General features: G+C 32.6%; 1 protein-coding gene across 1 annotated transcript in view; it reads left to right on the top strand.

Annotated features, from left to right (window-relative positions):
* Nucleotides 1–2,106: 2,106 nt before the first annotated feature.
* LOC129219302 (ADP-ribosylation factor-like protein 8B-A) overlaps nt 2,107–16,498 on the top strand; it is a 64,038-nt gene continuing 49,646 nt past the window's right edge. Inside the window, exons 1-2 of the mRNA XM_054853645.1 lie at nt 2,107–2,373; nt 12,545–12,625. Of these exons, the coding sequence (XP_054709620.1) occupies nt 2,251–2,373; nt 12,545–12,625 (204 nt within the window). The 5' untranslated portion in view covers nt 2,107–2,250. The remainder of the gene's footprint in view (nt 2,374–12,544; nt 12,626–16,498) is intronic.

Below are 16,498 nucleotides of genomic sequence, written 5' to 3'. Positions count from 1 at the left end.
CCCTTCTTTTTTGCAACGGAAGGAGGGGGGGGGGGATAAATTGGCTTCTGAAATGATACCTTATAATTTAAATAGGGAATAAAACCTAATTTAAACGGAATTTAAGAGTCTTTTATTCGAATATTTAAACATTTTTTGAATAGAAATGATCCTTTTATGATCCGTCAAAAAAGTAACGGATACGGATACGGATCTTTATTTTCCCTCTGATATCCGCGGATACGGATATGGATATCCGGAACATCACTAGCCAAGACGGCCCCTAGTGTCCCTTACCCAGACAGCACAGATCTTCCCATATTCGTTGTTATATCGTTGAACTGGTGCAAAACTCATGACATATCACAAACGGATATCGACGCGATGTAGATTTCCTCACGTAGTTGGGCTTTTCCAAATATGGTTGACAAAAGTACGAAATTGGCACAGGTTTCAAAATAAATCCAAAATATGTTTGAAAGTTTACATTTATAGTATATAGCGTATCTCTAATTTTTGTAATCATTTTGATGAGTTTTTACACGTCTGAAAACTTTAATCTGCTCATGCGCAACAATTTCAGTTTAGAAAAATGGCTGACTGTAGTATGTTTCCACGTTGTCAGTTGTCGGCTTGTGTATTATTTGCGAGCGCGAGTGTGTAAATGAATTAGCGATTTCTTGTATTAACGTGAAGTAAGTATATTGCCTGCTTTTTAAGTTCTTTTAAATTATGTTTTCTAAATTCAAGAGACAATGTTCTGATCGTCAAGAACGACGTAGAGATAGCTTTGAATTAAAAAGTCTCATATTATTATTATTATTGTTATATATTATTATTATTATTTTGTTTTTTTTGTTCAGATTATTGCTGGAATAAAATTTGTGAATTGTGCATACAAAAGAAATCGTTTATTGTCTACTTAAATATGAACACAAAATAGGTTATCAATGATTCATAGATTACTGGCATGTTTCTTGGAAGTCTTAAATCTTTAAAATTACTTTTTAAAACGCTAAAAATAGTTAACATTAGCCATTTTTTCTTAAATTATTTGAATAAAATATACATATTTATTTATATTTGAAATCAATTTAAAAATTATTTCATTTTTCTTGTCTTTCTTAATTATTTTATTGAGTTATATTCCAAATTTGAATTTTATTCAAATGATTTTTTAAAAAATCTTAAGTATATTACTGTTTTAAAAAGTTTGAGGGTAAAAAAGTTTTTAAGACTTTCAAAACGTGTGCAAACAGTCTATAAATTACTGGTAATTAATTTACCAAGATGCAATTTATGTAGATATTTCGTGACACAAACACATGAGAAAATCGTTGATAAATCCTCTGAAACAGGTTGTTAGTTCATCTAATATTAGTAGATAAATCCATTTAACCTCTAAAATCCGTTGAAAACTCCTCCAGAGCACAATATAACCAACATAGAAATATCGTTGATATTTTGTAAGTATCCAAAAAACGTTGATAATTGCTCCCAAAAATGTTGAAAGTCATATCATATCTACAGCGATTTCACGTAAAATCGCTGTGCTGGGCGGACATTTTGCTGTTTTATCAACCAGTTCTCTACGAATTTAAGAGGATTTCGGTACATGTGATCACGTTGATGTTACATTACTTCTACGATTTTGGGACGATTTGTGCTGTTTGGGTACCGACAGGTTTTATTGTAATAAAAACAGAAGTGACACCTTTTTGCCCTGTTAGACTGATCCTGTCTAGAGTCCTATAGGAAGTCATATAGGGACTCGAGTCCTGTCAATTTATCTGTCCCCAGTGAAGATCAATGGCCTTCTTCAGCGTATTCCAAGTGTCTACAAACAACACTACTGAAGTTATAACTTTGCCTTCAGATAACCTTGAGATCTGAATGAGCAGACCCCCTGTTGCTTTAGAGAAGAGACGATTACATTTCCACTTTCACAGCTTATCACATTCAAGCGCTAATAATATAAATGTAGCTGTAAAATACTACCAAATATCTGTTTACATTAAGTTATTTATTTTTAAAAAAGTATGTACTCAATAAACGCAATATTCAGCATTTTAAAATATGCTAACTGTTTAGCCACACATAAAAGTGGTCAGAATCAACTATTGAGGAGGCGGCTGTGGCTGTGAGTCATAGAATAAGCTGTGTAAAAAGGAAACGTCATATACATTGGAATGATTGGTATATTGTGTTCTGCTTAATCGGTGAATTAACAAATTTTTCTTGAATCGCATTAACTTTCAAGAACTCTACAACATGTTAGCTTTAATTAATCGAATTTTAGACTGGTTCAAAAGTTTGTTTTGGAAGGAAGAGATGGAACTGACCTTAGTGGGTTTACAGTATTCTGGGAAAACGACATTTGTCAATGTTATTTCGGTAAGAAATTTCGTTTTAAACAAATCTAAGAAGGTGTTCTGAAAATATACAAACAGTGCTTTATATTACTCAAGTCGTAAACAGTTTAATGTTTTCCGTCCCAGATTGTAGCTATGCTAATTACTACTACAGCATTCAAAAGTTTTGTTTTTAGCACAGCTGTATTATTCTCTTGCTTTCATCAGTGTTTTGTGATAAGTATGAATTATCTTTTATCCAATCTCTAAAATATATTTTTACGGGATTTATTATTAAGCCAGTTGAATGGTACTACTTTCAGACATATTTTGAAGATTAGCTGTTCAAGAAAGTAATGTTTTTGAGTATGCTTCAAAATCATGTTCTTTAGGAGAGATCTTCCGTTATTGGCTGGAAAACAAAAGTAATTTTTATTCTCCAGTTCAAAGTTGATGTTATTTTAGTGTGTGTGTGTGTGTTTTTTTTACACAAGTACAATAACTTGTAATGTACAAAAAACAGCTATTTTTTAAATTCATTTTTTCACGCGAAAAATCAATATTTTGATTGGAAAATCTGTGCCTCATTTTGCTTAGCTAACACTAAGTCTTTTATGCATCACTTAGATTGATAAGCTTTTTAATTTTTGTTTTGAATTGTTCTGCTTAGACAGCTTTAAAATAAATTCTAATTGTTTAAGCAAAGCCAGGGGTCTGGCCAGAGGATATTTGGGTCCGTTAACGGACCCTTCACAAAAATCCGATCAACCAAAACGGACCTTTCACAAAATCCCTATCAAACAAAACGGACCTTTCACAAAATTCTGATAAACAAGATCGGATCTTTCACAAATTGTTTTTTGAAGGAGCAAATCTGAAAGCAAAGTAACGCGCATATTAAACCGATAATTTTTGGAAATAAATATAATGCTTGTTGTTTGCTTCTTGGAAAGAAATTAACAGCTGGAAATAAGTTTGGTTTCAAATAATTTTGTTTTATCACAGCTAATTAGCAGCGGTGTTGTTGTAAACTTTTCTGAAAAGGCGTTTGGTAAGCACTTTTCTCCCCCACTGATGATTTAATAAACAATAATAATATATATCAGCGAAATGAACTTAGAACTGCAAAGGGATAGTAAGGGTGGGGAAAAAAATGTGATCGCTTCAGATAGGGTTACTAACTTTAAAATTATCGCCATTTAGCGTCTGGTCTGGCGTTAAACCTTTACAATGACTTGATTAGAAAATATTCTCATCATTTTACCAGCTTGTCAATATTTGCGTTTCTATGGTGCGGTGCGATGTTCAACTGTTATTTTGGGAGAAAATTATATGGGTTTGATTTTTCGATGCTAACAAGGATGATTAACTTTAAATAAACTGTTTTACTTGCCTTTTTTTTTCTTTAGATGTCTACATTTTTAAAAATACAATCTTTTAACATCCGATATAAGAATCATATTTTGTTCATTTTTCAAGCTAACTTCGTTTTATTAGGATGCAAATAAATGAAAAGTCTATTTTTGTTAGAACATGCCCTTCAAGTTTTTAAAGCAAAATTCCATTTTCTTTTATGACTCAAAAATTAAAATGCTGAATCAATGGTTTAATTTTATTTTTGCTTTAGCTGTGTCCACAGATATTAATGATATGTTTATCATAGGACTCTAAAATGCAATTTAAAAATAATTTTATCAAAAATATTTCTTTTACAAGCCGTTTTTATACCTTTGCTGCCTTCACTTTGAGAATTGCGATCTCTTTGCATCCGCTATGGGATTCCGATATTTTGAATTTTTGATGTTTAGTACGCTTTGTTAAGAAGTAAACAAATAAAATCTATTTTTATTTTTGTTAAAATCACGGAACTTATCAGTTTTAAACGAAATTCTGTGCAATTTTAAGAGTGTCCTGGGTCAAAAAGTTAAATGCTGAACCCCCTCGTCTGAATTTTATTTATTATTTTTTTTTTGTTACAATTATTTTAAATGCTGTACAGAAATATTTCTAGTATAATTTAACATAATGTAGAATGGTAGATAAATATTGCTACTTGAGTTAGCGATACCGCCCCCCCCCCCCCCCCCCCCGCTAAATACTAGAAAAACACCCCAGAATGATATTCTCAACATAGAAGAGGAAAACTCTCTACTTTAAGTTTAAATGATGTAGTTTGTGCCTGCTCTAAATTCTAAAATTTCGATTTAACAAAAAAAAAAATTTTTTTTTGCGAAATTATTTTATTTTTCACAAAAATAATTCATTTTTCACAAAATTATTTTATTTTTCACAAAAAACGGACCCTGTGAAAAATCCTGGACAGACCCCTGAAAGCTATTAACTGCTAAATACTGTCAGAGTTGTGTATTTAAAAAAAAAAAAAAAAAAAAAAAAAAACAATTTGCAGGTTGAGTGATAAAATTTTGGATTAGTTTATTAGTGAACAATTACTGAAAATAAATTAAACTATAAAAAACTGTTGAGAAGATGGCATTTTCTATTTTTATTAGTACTCTGCAAATGGATCAGCTTAACTATTAAAATCATGGACATAAGCTAATATTTAAAAAAATTTAGGTGCTGAAAATGACAACCAGTGTAAAATCCTGACTGTCAAAATAAAATTTTTAGGTAGAAAATATGACAAAGTCTGTTTTCCTCTCACATTTCAATAGAACTGTTCTGCAGCTCAGGCATCTGTTCTGAGACATGCGTCACAAATTTAGTAGTGTTCTGTTTTGGGACTCAGGGCCAAATTAGCCATAGAACGAAGTAGCAAATGCTACAGGCTCTGCGCCACGAGAAAAAAAAAATCCAGAACGAAATTAAACTACTTTCCCGTTTACACTTACCTCTCTCTTTCCTCCCACTCTTGTCATTTAGATCTAGCTTTTGTCAGAAAAAATATATGTTCAGGTAAACCAAAATCTAATGTTTTCATTAAGCGTAAATTCATAACGTATGCAAGATAATATACCCTGACCAAATTTAGAAAATGAATAAAAAAATACTGAATTAGTATAATCATGACACTTATTATAGAATATTGTAACACTATAGGGGAGAAAAGAAAATATTCAATTTAGTGATATAAAATGCATAAATAAAAATTTTAACAAGTTACAACTTCTAATTATTGTTACGGACTCGACTATCATCATTTTCACAACTTGTAATTTTTTAATGAACACACTTTTTAAATAAAATTATCCCAGTGGCAAAAAGTTTTGTAACTGTCTGTGACAAGCTTTTAGAACTTCACAATCTGTCTGCAAGATTTGTGCGTAGTTTCAATAAAAAAAATAAAATAAACGAGACTTTTTTGGTCTGCGATAAAGTTTCGTTGTCCGCAACAATGTCGTCATGTCATGGCGTTTCTGCCACTGGGAAAATTATTATCTGTATTAGAGATGATCCTTTACTTTATTTGTCCCGAGTACCAGTTTTGGCTTGAAATTCAGTTCACTATTAAAGAGAAATTCAATGTAGAGTATACTTGAAGTGAATTAACATGGGAAGGTTTTTGTTGTATCTTTAAAATTAGTAATTCAGACTCTTTTTTTTTTTTTTTTTTTTTGAGTTTCATTTCTTCTGGAAGCTTTTTTGATGCATTTTTAGAAATCGTCCTTTTTGCTCTCTGACCAATCTCATCCCTGTCTGGAAGACTGAGTTGTTTAGGATCCGTTTTGGATACCGTTCTACTTGTCAATGCTTGAAGCATTTGCAGAACAATTTTGGTCAAATGATTTTACGTTGCAAAACATCACAAAGTATTCTGTTTCGACGGACATTATATTTGCAGGCAGAAGATCTCTATATTTTTTAAGCCCCCTAGTGGCAAGACCAAGTCCACTCAATGTCAAGCTCAATACAACAGCTCGAGTATATGCGGGCTTGCCGCCTGGAGGGTTAAGTGAAGTAAAAGACAAAAAGGAAAAAAAACCACTCTATTGTATCAAAAAAGTTTAATGTAGGTGGCGAAATTGAATTACGGGAACCAATATATGGTATGCATCTTGCATTGTTTCCTATTTTCGTTTTTAAATAATTGTATCTTCTATTGGAAAAGAAAAACATACAAATGGAAGGGGAACTAAAGCTCCGTCTCCAACTTAAGCAATGTCCAAAAATGATCCCCCATTTTTTTCTTTTTAGTTAGGAGCAAATTGAATCAATAGAATGAAATTCCCAGGACTGCAATGTTTGAAGTGGTATCACTTTTTCGACGAGCTCGGCAGTAATTGTGTACTTTAGGGCGGATCAAAAAACATGTAAAAAAAGTTTGTCCTAGATAACGAGATACCCCTCAAACAGGGGCGGACTGGCTGACTTTGGCCCAGTCGGCAAAAGAATATTTAGGCCCACCTCTGTAAAATAAAGTTAAATTAACCGGTACCCCGGATCTCGATTCTTCCGAATCGAGCAAAGACATTAAACTACTGCTAGTTCCTATGTTTCTTTTAAGTTTCTAAATCAAGTTTTAAAGTTCTAAAAAAGGAAATTGTGAAACGTAAAATAAAGCGAACACTGTACATTTTATATGTGCCTTCAAAGAAGGATACTATGTCTGAAAAGGCACATCTTTAAGCTTTTAACATAGGAAAGACACGAGGAAAGGGAGGAATCGGGTAAATCCTCCCGGAATTTTTTCGACATTGCAGTTTATCTATATAGGCATAAAAAGAAAAGAATCGGGAGAAGGGGTTCTAGTTCCCTTCCAAGCGATATTTTCAAAGTTGTTGCAAAAAACTTCAATTTTACAATTTTCGGTAACGCCGAGGAGAAGGAAAAGAAGTTCCCCCACGATTTTGTTTTCTTATTATTTTTTGTTTTTCAAAATTGAAGTCTATTTTAGTGTATCTTTTTTACAGTAGAATTTCCAGGGCTCTTCTTAGAAATTCTCCGAAATGAGAAGTTTTAGAAATGCAATTTTAGGTTACCCTTGGTAAAATTTATGGAATTGGGAAGCAATGGGAGGCTCTCGACGAAAATGATTCGACTTTGAACTCTTACAAAACGCAAAACTGTCCTTGGTCACGTTTGAGGCAGTATGAGGCTCGGTGATCTTATTTGGAAGCATTTAAAAACTGAAGTATATTCTACCCAATTTTAAACTGCATTTAGTTACTAGGAACCCGGCGTTTCTCCTTCGGAATTTTTCGATATTGAAATTTAAAAGACATAATCATCATATAAATAATAGCTGATGATCAAGTAACCCGCATGTTTCAACAATGAAACTCGCGCCACCGCATGATAATTACATAATGTGTTTTGGTAATGTTTAACATGCTGGGAAAGGCTTTATTGTGGCAAGGCTGAACTCGATCCAGTAACTTAACTGCTTTACTGGTAAGACTTTCATTTTAGGAAAACGAAGAAACCATAACATTTAACGCTATCTACTGGAGTTCAGGGTTAATCCACTGGTGTTAAGGTTAAAATTTCAACTATCAAAATATCAACAGGCAATTGCTTCGTTCAAATGTAGAAACAATTTTCACCCGTCATATCATGACGGGCGATTTTCTAGTCTTATAATATGTTTGGAAACATTAAAACGAAAGGGAACAGGTCTACTAAGTGTTTCCCCCAAGATTTTTTGGGAAGGTAGCGTGCCCTTCCGCTTTTAAGCTAACCTTTGATCCTTAATCTCCTTGCCCTTAAAAGTTTAAACAAAACTTCACAAAGATAATTTTTTTTCAAAAGATAAAGATGAACATAAGCCTCTCTTTGAAACGTCACTCTCTCGTTTGAATCACTTATCCACAAGAATCTGATTAGAATATATTTGATTTTTTTTTCATTACCTTTAAAACTAAACATCAAAAAGCTTTTCAATATTTTAAAAATAATTATTATCGAAAACACTTGAACTTTGTATGTAAATAGATAACCAAAAAGTAAAAGAAGCACCTTTTGTATTTTACAAAACTTCTCTTAAAAAGTACTCTTTTATCTGAAAGCACACTGCCCCTTTTTTGGTCTGGGGGAAACATTTTTTCTGAAACTGAAATCAATTGTAGGCTATAGTGCAGATAAAAGAGTTATGGAGATTTCCCACGAAAATTTCTATAAATGAAATTTTAAGCTATCCTTAGTGACTTTAGGGGAATGGCGAAGGTTCGAAGACTTTCGCGAGTTTTTGATATTTAAATCTGTAAAACACAAATGAGGGCCTTCATGCAAGAACCAAGAACCAGGTAAGTTCAGACTCACTCATTTTTGGTAAGACTCACATATAACATCAGTGTCCTGTAGAAAGGCTAATCTTTTCCCCACGGATATTATTTACTAGAAAGCAGAGGTCGAATCTAACATTTGTGTCCCGTTGTTGCATCAATTCTAACTTCTATATTCTCCACACACAAAAATGAATTTTAAAAAATAGTTTAGACTTAACTGGTTCTTGCATCCAAGTCCTCAATTGTAGACTTAAGACTATCGATGGTGACTTTAGGACTACAAAGGGACCTCATACCTAAAATACTTTAAGGATCCCGTTAAGTCTAAATCAGGCCCTGATTACAACTAGTGTTGCTCAAAAAAAAAAAAAAAAACTCGCTCGCTGGAACTCAGTCCAAAATCCCCCCTTATGTTCAGGAGCTTTCTCTCTTCTTGTCGAAATTTTGTCTTGTTTCGATTCTGAGGTGAAAATACTCTTATAGCGATAATGTACAATAGACCAATGCAATCTTGCCAACGGACAGCATTTAGTTGAATCTGTCACAACCAGTGAATAAAAGGGGCGTGCACAGAAATTTTTGGCTCCGCTCCATCTTGTTCACCCCTACGTCCATACATATATTTCACTCCTCATTAAAAAAATCTCAGACCCCCTTCAGGCTTGGAACCGGGCCAACAGGTGTCCCTTCTCCCCCCCCCCGAGCATACCCTTGCTCGTGTGTCAACCCCCCCCCCCCCCCCAAAAAAAAAAATGGCCCACGCATTTATAGCAAGGCCGAGTTCACTTTGTCTAATGGTGCAAGCACCTTCATTTTTTGTTAATAGCTGTACAAATATGAGTTTTTAACGCTCTTTTTTCATCCCGTGCCTTTTTCCAGGTCACGTCAAACCCCAATTTCTCTGGCCCCCTCCCGTTTCCTCATTGGTGGCAGCCATGACCCTCAGAGCTCTAAAACTAGAGAGAAAGTTGATAACAGAGGAAAGCATCGCACGTGCGAACTTCGGCTATTTACTTCTCTTTGCTTAGGATGGAAAAAAAATAAACCTGTTTCCAACCGTTTTTTTCATAGAGTAAACAAATTACCTATTTTTTATGACACTTTAAAAAATGTTAGGAGTGAATTTAAATGTATTAAGTTCAATAAAAAAATTGCTTGGAGTGGCCCACTCGGCGGTTGGCCCAGTCGGGGATCCCCGACTAGTCAATCTGGCCAGTCTGCTCTTGCCCCTCAATATTTTTAGACTTGTAGGTAGCAATATACTGGAAGAATGTTAGCTTCCTATTTCAACTGAAAGAGAGTGCTCAACCCCTTCTCCCAAACTTCAATAGTATTGGGAGGGGGGTAAAAAAATACATCGAACTGAAAAAACAATGCTACATATTATAATATACTCTAGAAATATGCATATACATAATAAAATAATTATTTACGCAAAAACAGCTGGGGAAATTAAATATTTCTCAATGGGTGGCATTTTTTATGATACTGCTAATGTTAAATTAAGGTGTCATTGAGCACCATCTTAAAAGTTGAGGAAGAAGCTCAAACTTTTACAGCATAATACTATTAGTAAATGTAAAAAAAAAAAAAAAAAAAATAGGGAGTGTCCTGGACTCTAGCTGAAAAAAAGTTTTTTTGAACCACCCTAGTGTACTTGCCATACCAAAAGTTTAAGGGGAAAATTCCTGCACTGGGTGTTAAATTGTCTCCTTGTTTTGCGCAATCCTGCATCATATTTCAAACTCTGGTACATATTTAAATATTTTTTAAAAATGTTGTGATATCTCCCAATGTTTGAACATTTAAAGAGATTAGGTGTAAGATTATGGTTAGTATAAAAAATATATAAAATGTGAAAGATCAAATTTTTGTGTGAAACAAAGAAGTCCACATGTGCTCTACAGAAGAGGCCACATATAGAAGTTAAACTATTTATTTTTTCTTCAAATCTAAAAATATGGAAATCATTTATGAGCAAACTTAAGCCCAAATTGTAAGAACTACAGGGGTTTGTCCAGGATTTTTCACTGTCCTATTTGTATAAATTAAAAAAATTTTTGTGAAAAATTAAATCTTTTATGAAATTTCAAAATGTAAACCAAAAGCTATCCATCAATATAGATTAGATTTCTTGTTTGCGTATTCATTTATTAAAAAATGAATCCATGAAATTTCCGATTTGGTTAATCGAAATTTTGTGAAGGGTCCTTGAAAGGACCTACTCCTACATTTCCTCTTGCCAGACCCTTGAGCTACCTTTATTTAAATCCCCCCCCCCCCCAGAATTTGGGAGGGACCAGGACCGACTCAGCCTCTTTTTTTGCGCCTTTGAATTTTATTAAAATCTTCATGAGCTATATTCTTTGGTAAGCCTCGTCAGAATCAAGAGTAAATTTGGCGAATGGTGTTAGCTTAAATTAACTCGGATGGAACTGGATATGCATTGTTGAATGGGACTTTCAGTCTTCAGCAAAAAAATAGTATGCAAGAAGAGTTGAAAATAATAGTCTACAAAAAGGTATTTATGTCTAAGTAGAAGAATGGCACAGCCGACAAAAATGAGAGAGTGTTACAGAAGCGAATTCAATCAAATTTCAAAAGCTAAATCTAAAGATTGTGCTGCTACTCTCAAGCATTTCCCCCTCCACACTCCTATTACCCTTCCGACCAACAAAAAGAAGTTCTTCTCTTCCCTAGAAAGAACGTGTGCATCAGGGCCATTTCACAGTATTTTGTCCAAATGTAGAGTTTGCAACATGATACTTTTTTTGCCATAACTATTTAGTTTGCTGTTTGGTTAGCACAAAATTTTATTCCTGAGTTAATCCTATCAACATATAAGTTCAAAATAAAACAATATGCTAGTCAAACAGTTAAACAGTGTGCCTACATGTCTTCTCTCCTTAGGAAGAATGTGTGCCTCAAATTTTAGTTTCACGTGTTTTTCTGCATTAAGAGAGAGTACAAAACAAATAAAATGTTCCTTCATACTCTCCGGTATGAAACAGTTTTGAAAGTTCATGTTTCTGCTTACACACTTATATTTTTTGTTAATTGCTGTATTTGTTGATGTTTTGGCGAGAAATTTTTAACGAATTTTTCTTGCAGAACAATTTTAGTCGAATGATTTTAGATTGCAGAACATCACAAAGTATTATACCGATGCGATTTCTCCAGTGATTTGCTATTTCAATTCAGTGTGTGGGGTCGTTCTAGAAATTCTTTCCCAGACCACACTCATCGTGAGAAAAACATGTTACGCTGGTGTTTTATATCTGTCACCAGAATGGGAGCTGGATAAATATAAGACCACACGTAAATACGGCTTTTGCTCCTCTTTTCTGAGAAATTTTCGAAATAAGATCTTCAAAATAGCTGAATTTTATCCGAAGCTGGACATTTGTTCTGTACATAAACTTTCTCCGTTTGGTGTGATATGATGTCTGTGACACTATAGGGAACATTTTTCAACCACCCTGTCAACGCAGTTGAAACCTCAGACAGCAGAAGGAAAAGATCTTAACGCATTTTGTCAACATCGTCTGACTGTTGTAAACAGGGGTGCATTCCCCGCCAAAGGAATCCCCGTATATAAGAGAAAATAAATAGGTCAAAGGGGGAGACACTCGTAGAGCAGAGAGCTGAGGAGCCACAGATTTTGGCTCTCGTAGTTCAAAAATATCTTTGTAACATTAAATAATCTGTAATTTGTAATATAGCTGTAAATATTGATCGCATTAAACGTCTCTAAAAGATCATGTATTCTCTTGTTATCTTTACACAAAAGGTGGAAACGGTACAGTATTATGAGGTTGGAACCGCTAACCTCTGCAAACTGCTCTCAAGAAAGTTTATTTTCTGTAGTAAATTGTTCATGATGCTAAATTATTCTTTGCTGTATTATTATTATTTTTTTCCCCAAGACTTTTTTTTCTTTTAAATTTGTCTCCTCTCCTAAGAATGAAAAGGAGATGCATTCTGATTTTATATCAATAGAGTTTAAGCCAAATAAATGTTTTATTTCAGTCTGGTCAGTTTTGTGAGGACATGATTCCTACTGTTGGATTCAATATGAGAAAAGTCTCGAGGGGCAATGTAACGATCAAGGTATTTATTGCTATTATTTGTAGTTAAAACTTTTTTTATGGTGACTCACAAAGTTTTATCAAATGAAAGAATTTATTATGATATTGTTTTGAAATGTGATTCTTATGTAACAAATAAATTCTTATTGATAATTATAGTTTCAGAGACCTAAATTGTCATTTGCAAATTTAATATTTCTTTAATTGAGATAATTTACCATGCATGGAATATGGGGTTGTAAGATACTTCAGATAACTTACCTTTATCAAAATATACAAATTAGAAATTTGTTTTGAAAATTACAGTACATTAAGAAAGAAATGTTTAATAAAACTTGCATTGAAATGTTATTTTTCATTTTTAGCAGTAGATTTGTATTTTTAAAAGAAAATAAAGAATAGAATACTTTTCTAATGAAATATTTCTATTTCAAATACTTTTCATCAAGTGAATAATAAATGAAACATTTAACAAATAAGTTAATATGAGGGGAAAAAATGATTGAATAAAATAGTGAATGAATTAGAAATTAGTAAATGAATGAATAAGTAAACCAAATGAACTATTCCTCTTTGCTTCATTCTCTTTGTCCTGCACTTGAGAAAATAATATTGATTAATGTTGACTAAGTAAATACTGCACTGGATATCAGTACATCTCGATTAATTACAAAAATTATATTGTTTTGAAATATTCTTTTTTTTTATGAAACCACAAAATATTACAATATGGAAATCAAATTTTTAAAATAACTTTATATACCTTGATTTTTAGAGGAGTTTATTGTTTGACTGCAATCTACTATCCTGTTAAATGTGTATGATAGATAGGTGGTGCTGCAAAATGCGAAAAGATTTTGCTATTTCACTTAGTCCTTCTATTTCACTTTATCCCACATTCTCCTACTATGTGACATATTACATTTTTACAAAACATGTTTTAATTTTAACCAATTCTTTTCCTAAAATCATTAGGATTTAATAGGATACCTGTGCCCATAGATCTCAGGCTGAGTATGATTCAGCTCTTTAAAAGCACTTATTTGTTTTCAAAGTAACACAGGGTGGCGACAGATCATGGAGATCAGGGAAAAGTAAGGGAACTTTATCACTCAGGGAAATATTGGGAAATTTTGAAAAAATAACAAAAAATCAGGGAAAATTGAACAAATGAAGAAAAGAAAAGATTTTTTTTCCCTTGCAAAATAAAGTAATTTGATTCCTTACGAATTTCACACCTTTTCTTTGTTTTTAAAAAGTAAAATTAATGAGGTGCGATTATGCAATGCCGCATATTTGTGCATCTTTTTTCCTCAAGGTCAAAGTATTCAATCTTACGATGAGCTTCCTAAGATTGCTTCTGTGTCTGTAAAGTTGTTTATTTTACCTAGCTAGAATTTTTCTTCCACGCATTCCATGCTACGTAAAATAAACAACCCTAAGGCAAAGAGGAAGCCGTCATTAATGACTTTGCTCCCTTGCCTTTACTCATTCTCTTGAATTAATTAGCATACTGTTATCATGTTTCAAGAAAAAAATCTTTGTTTTTTAAATTAATGCTGAAAAAATCTTAAAGGTTATCATTTGGCAATTTTTAATTTAATTGCTAAAACTGAATTTTGACTGAAAATCAAATTTTTTTTAACATGGTATTATTCGCTGTCACTTCGGATTATACAAAGGTTTTTTTTTTTTGACAGATTAAAACACTTTTATTTTAAAACCATTTTGGAATTGATAATTGTTTTTGCCTATCAATGTTGCTTGTTACTAAAGTAATCTAAGATTTTTTTTGACAGCTAATGAAATCATTTGAAATTGAATTGTGTTCATAAGTAAATATTTTAATTATTTTTTAATAGTTAAAATGCTGTATTCATTCGTTAAAACCTAAGTTCTTGATTAGAGAATAGCTCAATATGGTTGTTGAAAGATTTCAATTTGTTTTCCATAAATATCTCTATTCTACCGTGTGCAGGAGAAGGGCAGTAACCGCACATTTTTCATTTTTTTGCATTTTGTCATCTATTGTATGTTATCTTTATTGTACATACTCGCTTATTTGGTTTCTGTTCAAAAAGATGCACGAAAAAAAAGTCTAATTCCAACATTTTCCTATTGTTAGTACTAAATCCACCACACATTTCTTCAAATATCTCAAAAGTAATTTCTGCAGATACTGCCATTTGCCTGCACACGGCAGTATTATTTACGCAAGTAAAACTACATTACTTCTATACTTTAACTATCACTTGTTATTCTTGCAGTAACAATTATACTGCTTGAAAATTCAGTTCAAGATTATCTCCATTTAAATTTTTTAGTTTTATCACGATTAGATATGTCTTTAAGAGTGGTTTTAATAATTTCTTGGAATTCTCATGTTAACTGGTTCCTGGAAGTAGAGTATTTGTTTTAGATTTCCTACAATATTTCTCTGTTGATAATTTAATACATTATTTTTACCAAAAAAAAAAAAAAAAAGGAGCATCTTTTCAAAATATATTTTTAATTAACAGCTTAAACCGTTTTAAACACTGCATTTTATTTAATATGCAATGCTTTTCAGGTAGGGCAAAGAAAGGAAACTATTATCATTGGTAACGTAAATCAGTGAAATTGGGGAACTTTTTTTTCCAGTTTCTGTCGCCACCCTGTAACATTGGTAGTGTTTATTAATGCAATTTATGTTAAAAATCTGCCTGAAATTTCTTTCTGTTTTTATTGTTGCTGTTTTTTATTAACTTTTACTTGTCTTCTTAAACAATAAAATGCAGTAGCTCAATTTCCTTTTTAACCATTTTCATTTTTGTCAATTTTCTTGGATTTTTAATTTTTTACCCTATTTTAACTTTAAGCAGACAATAAAGTGAAGCAAAAAGTTTCGTTTTTAATGTATTTTTTATTTTATTTCATAACAATTTTACAAATTTATTCCCTTCATTTAAATTAAAATTCCCCTGAAGTTTTGTTTTTTCCCTGATAGCTTACTTTTGGAGATTATTGTTCTAATAATAATGTTATTTGTAAAAAACTTTCACTTTGTTGTTGAATTTACATTTTCTTTAAAACTTCACACATTGCTGCCAATAGTGACATTGTGCTTAAAGAACCCTTAGAAACTAGGTTCTAGGCATCAAAAATATGCAAACAAGCTGATCTCTTAAGTTGTGTTGGAAATAGGAAGTCATTAGTCAGGGGTGCCCTCTCCCCTAAGATCAAGGGTGCACCCCCCTTCCTAAATATTGCAAAGCCCCCTCAAAAGCAAGAGCCCCCTAAAGAATGAAAATATTCCCTTCAAAACACCCCCCTAAAGTTTTCAATGGCACAGTCTGCTCCATGCCCCCCCCCCCCTCCCCTCAGGTGGGCACCTCTGCATTAGTTGCATTTTACAACCAAAAATTTCGATTTGACACCTCGATTTCCAACACTACGCACTAAATTTGACACCTAAAGTTTTGAAGGACACACTAAAGCTTTTGTTTCCTGAAATATTGTGTTTAAGACTTGTGATTGGGCGAAGATAGTAGTTTTACAAAGCAATTAATTTTGTCGTAAATTTTTTAAAATGTTTTACACGTGTTTTTAAATTTGCTATTAACAACTGAAACAAAACTTAAAACAATTATGTGTCTAATATTTGTATTTAAAAATTGTTCTTAAGCATTCAGATAAATCGCACACCTAATATAACACCGCCACAAGTCCAAAATTGTCGATTTTGAGTTATATACATGTCCTGGTGCATTTTTAAAATGCAAGACAGTCACAAACAAAAAAAAAAATTAACCTTATCTTTGAGATGTGGCAGTATGTTACTATAAGAATTTAAGCTAAGGGGCGTTACATTTAAATTTATTTTTTTCGAAAAGAAGCTTTTGCAGGTGTGGCAGTG

This window comes from Uloborus diversus, chromosome 3 (genome assembly GCF_026930045.1).
Source record: "Uloborus diversus isolate 005 chromosome 3, Udiv.v.3.1, whole genome shotgun sequence".
In the NCBI taxonomy this organism is placed as follows: domain Eukaryota; kingdom Metazoa; phylum Arthropoda; class Arachnida; order Araneae; family Uloboridae; genus Uloborus; species Uloborus diversus.
The sequence above is the reverse complement of the archived record's forward strand: the minus strand, read 5'-3'. Positions and strand labels throughout refer to the sequence as shown.